This window comes from Atheta coriaria, unplaced genomic scaffold (assembly GCF_025399875.1).
Source record: "Atheta coriaria isolate IRGN ID8LTWV9N9 unplaced genomic scaffold, Caltech_Dcor_3.1 hic_scaffold_10_pilon, whole genome shotgun sequence".
In the NCBI taxonomy this organism is placed as follows: Eukaryota; Metazoa; Arthropoda; class Insecta; order Coleoptera; family Staphylinidae; genus Dalotia; species Dalotia coriaria.
In genome coordinates, this window is record NW_027045452.1 from 3,159,014 (window position 1) to 3,169,946 (window position 10,933).

The window sequence follows — 10,933 nt, forward strand, 5'->3', positions numbered from 1 at the left end:
TCGAAGTCGTGTCGGACGGGGGTGTGGGTGGGTGCTCGATCGTGTCGCCGGCGCTCACTCGCCTCAGACTGACGGGCGCCGCCGATAACGAGCGTTGCGAAACGATCGCGAAAGCTGGACGCCGCGCGCGCATCCTGCACAATCGCATATCACACACAACACGTATGAAACTCTACAAGATTTCGTAAACTAATCATTTTGCAGATTGAAGTCGCCTAACAGAAAATAACTGCAAAAGCAGATAAGAGGAACCAAAACTAAATAGTAAATAATATTTAACCTGCTCAATTAATACAATTAAAAGTTTTTATACCCCGCTGTGCGCATTGGCAAGCAGGTCGCGTCGGAATTGCAGGGTATAAGAAACCATAATCAAAATGAACCATTCGAGTGCGCTCGTAAATACTCAGATTATTCAACCACCGCCGTGTTATTGCTCTGACAGTCCACTTGCATCCATGTCCGCATTTTGAAAAAATACAAATTTTATGATTTATGGGACAAAAACACAAATAGCTATTAAATTCATGCATTTACGTAAAAATCAATTGATTGAAATAAGCACAATAACATTTCCAACAAAAATAAAATCATTTTCTTTAAGTTTTGCTTTGTTACAGGATTCTACTTGATGCTGAAACCGTTTTTTTTTTTATTTTTCTTAATGCGAGCATACGTTGATAATAAAAGTCTCTTTCCAAAAGTTACGCAATCGCCCGCTCCATGAATCGTGCCTTCACGAGCCAATTCTCAAGAATTAAATTGAAGTCGCCTAACATAAAATAACTGCAAAAGCAGATAAGAGGAACCCAAACTAAATAGTAAATAATATTTAACCTGCTCAATTAATACAATTAAAAGTTTTTATACCCCGCCGTGCGCATTGGCAAGCAGGTCGCGTCGGAATTGCAGGGTATAAGAAACCATAATCAAAATGAACCATTCGAGTGCGCTCGTAAATATTCAGATTATTCAACCACCGCCGTGTTATTGCTCTGACAGTCCACTTGCATCCATGTCCGCATTCTGAAAAAAATACAAATTTTATGATTTATTGGACAAAAACACAAATAGCTATTAAATTCATGCATTTACGTAAAAATCAATTGATTGAAATAAGCACAATAACATTTCCAACAAAAATAAAATCATTTTCTTTAAGTTTTGCTCTGTTTCAGGATTCTACTTGATGCTGACACCGTTTTTCTTTTAGTTTCCTTAATGCGAGCATACGTTGATGATAAAAGTCTCTTTTCAAAAGTTACGCAATCGCCCGCTCATGAATCGTGCCTTCATGAGCCAATTCTCAAGAATTAATAGGTCCGACTGGCTTCCCTCTTAGCCAGGTGTTTCCCAGGCTTTTTACGCCGGCGACTTACTACAAATGCTACAGTTACACATATTTACTAAATCTTGAGTCGCCCGACAATTGTTGAATTCCATCGCGTCCTCGGCTCGTTTTTTATCTGCGCGTTACTTCGTTTTAAACAAGCGCGGATCGTGCACCAGGTTGACTTGCAAGTTCTTTTGTCCAGGTTCGTGCTTCTAGCGGACATTGTAATTTCATTACGTCGTTAGTATGAACGCATTGCATTAGCCCAGCTCGCAAACCGGCAATTAAAGAGAATTTTAATGAAATTAAATATTAAGCTCGTTAATTAAACGAAATGGTGTTGCGCGACAAATGGACACCGATATTAAACAGTATTGATATTTCGTTGGTAGGCAGTGTCCGACGTTTACTAGAATAAAATATTTAGAATAGTGTATTAGAAGTTTTATAAGTCGGTGCGTGACGTGCGACGATTAGTGACCACTTTATCGATCGTGTACCTCCAAACCGCCCACGACTTCAGACTTGAAACGGAAAATTCTAGCAGCAAAAGTTATATTCCCCGTTTGTGAGTTATTCATGTTGTGTTTGTATTTTTCATATTGGAATTTTTTTCAATTTCCGCCTTGAATTTGCGCATGTGGCGCGTTATGTGTGCACTTTAAACAACTCAGGTGTTTGACACAATGCTAAAACGATAAAATGCTCAAAGTTTTAATGCGCAGAAGGAAATTACTGAGGGTTTCCTGCACGTTATAAGTTTGCCATCTGGGCGTACAAATCACAATATTGATTTTGTACCCGCTTTTCGCAAGACACGCAATTTTTTTCTATCGTTTGTGGATTTCAAGAAATCCTAATTATGGTTGAAATTATAAAAAATACACGTGGCGCAGGTTCAATTGAAAGTTCGGGTGTTAGGCTTGGTTCCCAATGTTTGAATGTTTTTGGTGTTTACCATAATTGAACCTTGCTCATCCCAGGAGATAAAAAAAAGTGATGAATCATTGAATGTATCAATGACACGCAAAGTAATAACACGCGGGTGTTACACGTGTTATTGTGAACAGTGGAGGAGCCTCCAACGCCCAGCATTATGGGGCGCCACTCCTTGGTCATATATCTTTTGGATTTTATCCGCAAATTTTTATATAAAACTGACCATCCCGTCAGGGATACAATACCACATAAACTCATTGTTTTACTCATTGGCATTTTATATATTTTATACGTGTATGAAAAATGGAAATTTTTAAGGATTATGAAAAAAATTCAATATTTTTTTACGTTAGAATCTCTTTTAAGATACCTGATAATATATCTCCTATTAGGACAAAATGCCAACAAATTCTATTCTTTGGTTCCAATCGAATGTCATTCCCGGGTTCCAACAGTTCGACAGTCGAACAGATGTAGCAATTCCGACGCGTGAAACGAATATGGCGTGCACTTTGGCCCCGTGCTGCCGACTTGCCGCTTTTCACTGTATCGTGCCGATAAATTATGAAAACCCTTCGGTCGACCGACCACGAATGAATTTTCTCAGGGACGCCAGCGTCGGACCAAACTCAAACTCAAAACTTAACTCGATACTCGATAACCTCTAACTTCAACCACAGATGTAGCCAATACAAACAATCCCTGGCAATATTTTCTTCAACAGAAGCATGACAAAAGTTTTGAAATTCATATAGCTTGGAGTAAAATTCTTGACCCGGATCTATACCTCTTCCTAGGCCTTCAATTTTTTAATATAGTACGAACTCGGCTTGGGCAGTCCTGCGGTCGATGCGAATTAATAATTCACATTACGTATGGACTCCAGGGCGGCGGGAGCCGGCGTGAGACGGTCGGGTCACGAAACACTCCTGGAGGATGATGTTGTGGACACTTACCAATGGCAAGAAAGGTGAAAGGTGTCAGATGACCTGCAAGGCCAACGTCGTTGGTTTTAGTTGTGTTGGTTTGATGCTTGGGATCGTCTTATTCTCACGTCTGCAGCACTGAAAAGTAGGCGAGAAGTTTCTTCATAAAATATTTAATCATCGAAATACTTTTGCGCTACACGCCGGTAACAAATGAAGCGTTCAAACACTTAGCGTAAACGAAACAGTTTATTTATTTACGCATCAATATAAAATAAATTGTTTTAGGTTAAAAGTGAGGTTGTGCACGTAGAAAAATAATGCATAACCTCAAAGTTATTATAACCTACAACTAAGTTATGAAATGTTAGACTGATGGATATAAAATTAATTATTCACCACACAAGCATCAATTATTCTCTGCATATGTGAGTACATATCTACATTTTGTAGAAACACAATAATTCAGTTTCATGAAAAACAATTAAACATTAAACATCTGTTCAGTTCCGAAAGGGGTAAAAATAAACTCGCCTTTTCTCGGCGCTCTGCGCTAGTATTTCATTAATATTTCATTGGACCATGCAATGTTCTCATTTATTCTTAAATATTATATTATGGTATCGCGTTTACGTCATTTATATTTCATCTATGTGAATTTTTAACCCCATTAATATTTGTTCCTAACTGGATTGGAAATGTACAAGTTAACTTTACATCAAAAACATAATTAGTTTATGAACACGTTTCTGTATTTATCGTGTGCTTATTGCTACAAACCATCATGCTATTCAAGTATTAGTCGATAAATGATAAATCGATGTACACGCATAAGTACCTGTATTCCTGTATTTACCCGATTAATTATTGAGACTTAACGTCGATGGTAACCAAGTAACGAAAGGATGCACAACATACAGTGGCGCGGCTTCCACGAAATTTAAAATCAATAATTTCTATCAATAATTGACTTGTGTATTACTTGCTCGGATTGGTTACATATCCTGAAGAAAATTACAGAGGTAAACTACTGGCATTTTGTATTGATAAAGTGATTCTCAAAGGAAAATTTGTTATTTTTCACATTTTATTAAAGGAAATATCGCTGTATGAATACCTAAACTAAAAGATGCATCAATTTACTCTTCCTACCACAAATTTCCTATTTTATCTTCTTATTTTAAGAAAATACAAATATTTAGCCATCAAATATAAAAATCTGATTTTTGGTTTCCGTTCTTGGCTAATTTATATTCACTTGTATGAAATACATGTTTTATTCTTCTTGAGACTTTTATTTTACCAATAATACTAATATAAACAACTACGATGAAATGCTAATAATATAAAACGTTTGTAAAATCGTTTTTATTCTGTTTTCTTTCTCCAACACACGAGGATAAATATTATTTTATTTTTTACGAAGATTGCTAACCAAACAATGTCATATTCTAGAATTATTCCCTCAGTCAACAGTTCTACCATATTTAAATTGCTTAATAATGTTGTATAAAGTAAACAAATTAATATGAATTTATGTTTGCGCGATTGTTTTATGTATGTGTTCAGTATACCAACATCACACACTGTCTCTCTGCTAATTAAGAGAAGTAAGAAGTATGATTATTTGAACATGCTACGTAATAAGTTCTAAAACCCCCATTTCATTTATAATGTAATTAATAACTTAATGTAATTGTAATGTTTTCTATACATTGTTCCCACATTGATTGGTGAAACTTTAACTACTCAAATGTGGAATAAAACCCTCCAAGGACGCAAGAAATATACAAAACCAACGCATATTTCTCGTCAAGAGTTGAATACAAACATTCTTGACGGTTTCAATCGATTACTGAAACACCGACTGAGCCAAACGGAACTAAATATAATAAAGTTATGACTATACTTATTTTATTTTCACCGCTCAAAGGATTTAATCCTATTGATAAGAGCGGGTTTTAAAGCGATACATTTGTGCCTGCATTGCCAAAACACTGCAGATTTTTAAAGCGAATGCCTATTAAATGGAGAGCTTTCGTAAAGCGTTTTTACCAATGCTGTGTATTTAATATTTTTGTTGATATTACAGTTTTGTTGAAAACTTAGGCGTTTTATGCAAATAATAATGAATTAAACCATACCCAAAATAGCAGATGAACTGATGATTGGTTGCGTACATCAATACTACAAAGTTTAAATGTTCTTAGTGTTAAAGATTAATATTTCTTTTTTTCTGTTAATTTTGGTGTGTCAAAATGTCAAAAACTTTTTTAAGTGGCGCTCTGCTTTGAAACAAACCCCCTTACTCCCTCTTACAGGATTTATTGAAATTACAGGTAGCAGCACTTAACTAAAGCTGAACATAACAAAAAGTAGGAAACTGTAATGTCATAATAAATAAGTGCTTAACCCAACTTTATTTTATGTTGGTTTCACCTGGTTTTATTATTGAAATCTTAGTTTAATAATTAGTATTAAAGAAGCAAACCTCTAAAAATGTCCAACAGTCATCTCTTTTTGAAATCCACTTTTGTTAACGCACCCTTGCAGAACGGCGTAGGTCGTTATGTTTGCCAGCTGCAGAGAGTTACACTAAAATTCTGTAAGAATCATGGAGCTAGCAGAGGAATGAGGTATAAAACACAAAACTGGTCTGCAAGTAATATATTTGATAGTTTAACAATACCTACTTATAATTACAGGGATTTTATTGAATCAGATCTTGTAAACTATGCAAAAGAAAATCCTGCAACTGTTGTTTACCTAAAACCAAGAAGACATAGAGGTGCTACTATTGTAGCAGAATACTGTAAGATTTATGGAAGTTTACATAATTATTACTTATTTTGTTTGTCCCTTAGTGAATGGAGAGAAACAACATGTAGATTGCCGTAATTTAGAAGGTGATGTGATATCAAAATGGTTACATCTTTTGAAGACACAGTCTGGGAATCATGAACATGTTAGATTCAGAAAAATGTGGCATACTGAACATCCATCTATTCAAGGACCTTGGACACCATACACTTTCAGAGAACCAGCTTTGAATTTGGTTGAGTTCCCAAGTGCAGAACAATCAAGACCTGCTCAACTGCCACAAACTGCTACTGATAGACTGCTTGAGATTTTCAAAGAACAACAAGCTTTGAATAAGCAACCAAGAATTGAAGATTTAGAAGCAAATAGGGCTAAATGAATTAATGAAAATTCATAAATATAGTTGTAGTAGTTATTAATAAATCAATATTATCCTTAAAAACTTTTAAACTCTACTTGGCATTTTTCCCACCATATTGTTGGTTTTTAACCGGCGCGTGTTTTTTTGTTTAGTGCATAAAGTGAGGTTAACTGTTCGTATCGTGCGGTTCGTTTCATAGATTCTGTGCGTGTTTATCATTTATTTCCTAAAGTAATATTAAAAGAAACATTTATAATGAGTAGAAACATTCATTGCACGTATATATCCGAGAAACTTTCAAAAATTAGATGGAGACCAAGTACATTAAATGAGCCTAATAGTTTTGTCACTGCCAGTTGGGATAATCATGTAAACAATGTTCGTTTGTGGGAAATTCGTCCAAGATTTATGCAACAGGATGAGGAGATTAAAGATGACGAAGAAATTAATCCATGTGAGATTAGAGATGTTGCTTTTGATAGTGACATCACAGAATTAAAGGTATATCCTTAAATAATCATAACAAAATCACATTAAATAATTTTTGTTTCACTTTAGTTCATCAATAGTGATGCAATTGTTGTATCAACTTCAAATGGAGATGTCTTCCTATTTAAAATAACTTCTAGTGAAGGTTATGAAATAGATATAAGCCAGGAAATATGCTGGAAGCAGATTCACAAACTGGATAATGGTTTCACCAGCAGCTGTACATCATTTGCACTTTATGATAGTGATATTGCAACTATTGGAGAAGATGGAAAGATTAATTTGCTATCTGTGGAGAGTCAAATCCCACAGCAACAATAGGTACATTAAATATTTAAAATCTCACCTACTAATACTAATAACATAATATTTATTTTGTTAGAAGAAGCAGACAGTTGCACATTGCAATGTGTGGAGTTCCTGCGCTATAACGAGCTTCTCACCGCAAATCAACGCGGTATTTTAAAAATTTGGGACCTTCGGAACAACGTTAACAAAGCAGAGCAATCCTTTCTGCTCCGTGATGATGCCATTGTTGGTCCCACTGCAATGGCCTACCACCCAACACAACGCCACATTATAATGGCCGGTGATGACACCGGTGCCATAACAGTGTGGGATCTACGACAGAACACGCACCCGTTGAACGTGATGCGCCAACATCAAGACGCCATCTCTGAAATTGTCTTCCATCAAGACCGCCCGGATCAGTTCTTCTCCTGTGGCGGAGGGGACGTTTTCCAATGGACAAGTTTGAAGCAGCCCAGCTTGAGCACCAATGGCCTATGGTATCTACTTGCAGGTGATTTCAACAAATATGATATTTATAGATTGATGCCAGAGTTGCCTGTACCCGTAAACAGCATTGATTTGAGCAGGGATAAAATGTTGTGCGGGGCTGATAATGAGGCGATGTACTTGATAGAAAACGTCAACGTTTATAACTTGTATCCTAACGAGACGCCTTGATTTTAATAACATTGCATTATTGCATCTTTGTATAAAAGCTATATTATGTACTATCGTCGGTGACTATCCTGGTGCTCATATTTAGACAGTTCATTTCCGCCTGGAAGATTGCCTCATTGATAAGTTTTTGGCAATAGGGCACCATTTCTTGTGGCATTGATCGGAGTTTTTCAGCTATGTGTTTCCCATAAGATTCATGGGGCAGAGAAGGGGAGCTTATGCTTATATCTGGTTTCGATATAAGTGTGTCACGGTGTTCTTCTATTTCAATTTTCGCTTGTTTTTGTAGCGGTTCATAAACAGGCGATGCGACTGGACTGGAATCTGGATTTGTTTGCAGTACAAACATTAAACTGCTCTCATTCTGAAAATGATTCATGACTCAAATTAAAAATTTAAACGTTTATACGTTAATTACACTAATTAACACATACCGTGTCTTCTTCAATTGGTAACTCATCTATTACCGTTTCAATTTCTATGTTCTCTGTATTTTTGATGGGTTTGTTCTCGTTCGTGATTTGTAGAAAATGAAGATGGCGAAAGTACCAAAGTCTTGGAACGTGAACATGATCAGAACCTTTCTTCATGGAAGCATATACCTACAAATTATATGCACATGATCATCTACATATTTGTATATACTATGAAAAATATTTTACCTTTCTCATTTCCTTTTTGTAAGAACTTCGAATGTTGGATAGTTTTTTAAATACTGTATCTCGACTGGCAGAAGGGTCTCTTGTTTTATAGAATTCCAGTATTTTGTCTAGTGCGATATTTCGTTTTGCATTATCACGAAAGTCTGAGTTTCCCTGATACCAGAGGCACGGACTATCACGATACATTTCAATTATTTTCAATAAAAAGGCCTGTCCGCCTTTTGTTGTCATTACTAAAAATAAATTGATATAATAACTATAAATCTTTAAATTTGTAAAATTGAGATTAAGATTTCGAAGCCAGTTCACCGTCAGCCATTTCGCCGCAGGCACGTTTTAGACCAAACTAAATCGGCAATATTTTTATTATTAAAAGCTAATGAGAAGATAATATATTAATATTTACTAAATTTACAATAATCTTTATATTTATAATTTTTATTTAAAGAAGAAAGATTTAACATAAAAATATTATAGACTTACAATCACGCATGATCTTGTTATTATGCTTCTTCGCTTTCCAAAACCAATATTAACAACAAATCTGTGCATAAAAAACAAGAATTTTCATTAAATTTCACATAATTATCAAGCGATAAATATAGAATATATGTAAGTGAGGATCAAATGGACGCGCCGGGCCATATTGAGCCACTCTCCTTGGCTTGGATCGCGGCCATTTGCAGCGTTCGACGAGCGTCGACATCAACTTTTGTTGCTATGTGTTATTAGTGAGATAGTCGTGTAGTATAAGACATTGTTCATATACTTGCCTAATTTCGCGCTAAAATATTTTCGTCAATGGTTTATTGTATAATGCATTGGTAAACTAGATTTTAGTTTATTTTATTACAATTGAACTTCACGATATTTACATGTTAGACCACGATCACATCTGATATGAAGTGCGCCCCCTACAAATATAAATATGTACTATGTGTTTTAAAAATTTTCACTATGTTCACACCATACCTAGTTTGTTATTAAATGAATGTAGATTTTCTTTTTATGTTAATAATTTAACAAAACAGCGCTACAATAAAACAGTTTGAAATAGGTTCGTCAAATATCGTAACTGACATACCTACAAGTACATAGGCATAGGTGCAGGTAGTACATAACCCCTTACTATTCGCGCATTTCTCTCAAACATTTCTTTAAAAATAAATAAAATGCCGTTATTTGATACAAGTACGTTTACATTATATTACACAATGTCTTTCACTACATTAATACCATATTTTTGTAGCCATCCGAGTAGTATACAATCATTTAAATTTAACTCCATTTGGTTTGGTCAGCATTCGAAACTATGCAGCTCGCAAAGGTACAAGAGCCAAGCGTGCAAAGTCAAAGGTAAAAGTAGAAGTTCAGAAAGTCGGTTTTATCCCACACAATCAACGAGACCTGGCGAGTTTCCTAGCTTCAAGACCCAAGCTGAAGTTTGATGATTCCTGGAAGCAACTGCCTCTGGATAATGTATATCCTCATAAATATTACCAGTGGACAGTGTATCCTTTCATTGAAGCAATTCAATGTCTTAAGGAGACCAATCATCCTGACATGTACAATCAACCCAATGCAAATGTGCATGTCAACATTGATTTAAACATGGAGGGTGAGAAAAAGAATAGAATGCATGACAATTTCTACAGAATTGCACCAATCCCACATAAGTTTGATCATGGAGAGGAGCGCACTGTTATGGTTTTTACTAAAGATGTAGCTAAACAAGAAGCAGCAAGAGCTGCAGGTGCTGGTATGGCTGGAGGAGTGGAACTGATCAAGGATATTCAGAATGGGTCCATTATGCTGACAGATTTTCAGCATTTTGTGGCAGAACCTACCATTTTGCCTGAGCTGGTGTCTTTAAGGGGACTGATGAAGAGGAAGTTTCCCAACCCAAATGCAGGCACTTTGGATGATGATGTAACCATGGTGGTGGAGAGAATTGTTAATGGAGTTAATTATTCTGCTCTTAAAGATGAATATGAGAAGGATTTTGGTCAAGTTAAAACTGTCATTGGAAATGTAAGTTTATATACTTTATTATATTATTGTGTTTCACAAATTTATACTATTTTCAGTTAAATATGGAGCCTCATCATCTGGAAGCCAATTTTATATCGTTAATCAAAGACATTCACAGTGTTAAGCCGAAACGGGAAGGCCCTTTCATTACAAGGTGTTTACTATGGAGTCCACCCAGTAATGAGAAGTTGAAAGTTGATCACAAACAATACTTGGACATTAAAGAAACTAAGAAACTTAAACGTCAGCAGTCTGGTAATGAAGTTTCAGATGAAGTTCAAGAAGCAGTGGTTCAATGAGCCATCATTCATAGTCGTACAGGAATTACATGTTTTGTTATAGAAAATATCTAGGTAATAAACTTGCTTTAAATACAATTTACTTGTTGAATCTTGTTGTTAAC

At 35.6% G+C, this 10,933-nt stretch overlaps 4 protein-coding genes and 1 long non-coding RNA gene across 5 annotated transcripts; 3 read left to right on the forward strand and 2 right to left on the reverse strand.

Moving 5' to 3' along the window:
- Positions 1-2,707: 2,707 nt before the first annotated feature.
- LOC135800964 (uncharacterized) lies at positions 2,708-5,474 on the reverse strand. The gene is made up of 3 exons (XR_010550258.1): positions 5,343-5,474; positions 3,229-3,336; positions 2,708-3,112 (listed from the first exon to the last, which is right to left on the reverse strand). It is a non-coding gene; the product is annotated as an uncharacterized lncRNA (long non-coding RNA).
- A 112-nt stretch (positions 5,475-5,586) lies between these two features.
- Positions 5,587-6,460, forward strand: mRpL43 (mitochondrial ribosomal protein L43). The gene is made up of 3 exons (XM_065313493.1): positions 5,587-5,834; positions 5,904-6,010; positions 6,063-6,460. The coding sequence occupies exons 1-3, from the start codon at positions 5,698-5,700 to the stop codon at positions 6,395-6,397; spliced, it is 579 nt and encodes a 192-aa protein (XP_065169565.1). The 5' UTR covers positions 5,587-5,697; the 3' UTR covers positions 6,398-6,460.
- A 75-nt stretch (positions 6,461-6,535) lies between these two features.
- Positions 6,536-7,874, forward strand: Nup43 (Nucleoporin 43kD). The gene is made up of 3 exons (XM_065313708.1): positions 6,536-6,880; positions 6,938-7,171; positions 7,232-7,874. Exons 1-3 carry the CDS (start codon positions 6,635-6,637, stop codon positions 7,835-7,837), a joined length of 1,086 nt encoding a protein of 361 aa, XP_065169780.1. The 5' UTR covers positions 6,536-6,634; the 3' UTR covers positions 7,838-7,874.
- On the reverse strand, positions 7,787-9,142 carry LOC135800464 (uncharacterized). Its single transcript, XM_065313707.1, has 4 exons — positions 8,983-9,142; positions 8,500-8,732; positions 8,272-8,439; positions 7,787-8,201 (listed from the first exon to the last, which is right to left on the reverse strand). Exons 1-4 carry the CDS (start codon positions 8,990-8,992, stop codon positions 7,881-7,883), a joined length of 732 nt encoding a protein of 243 aa, XP_065169779.1. The 5' UTR covers positions 8,993-9,142; the 3' UTR covers positions 7,787-7,880.
- Positions 9,143-9,445: 303 nt separating this feature from the next.
- On the forward strand, positions 9,446-10,907 carry mRpL1 (mitochondrial ribosomal protein L1). The gene is made up of 3 exons (XM_065313706.1): positions 9,446-9,690; positions 9,749-10,530; positions 10,587-10,907. The coding sequence occupies exons 1-3, from the start codon at positions 9,672-9,674 to the stop codon at positions 10,827-10,829; spliced, it is 1,044 nt and encodes a 347-aa protein (XP_065169778.1). The 5' UTR covers positions 9,446-9,671; the 3' UTR covers positions 10,830-10,907.
- Positions 10,908-10,933: the final 26 nt, after the last annotated feature.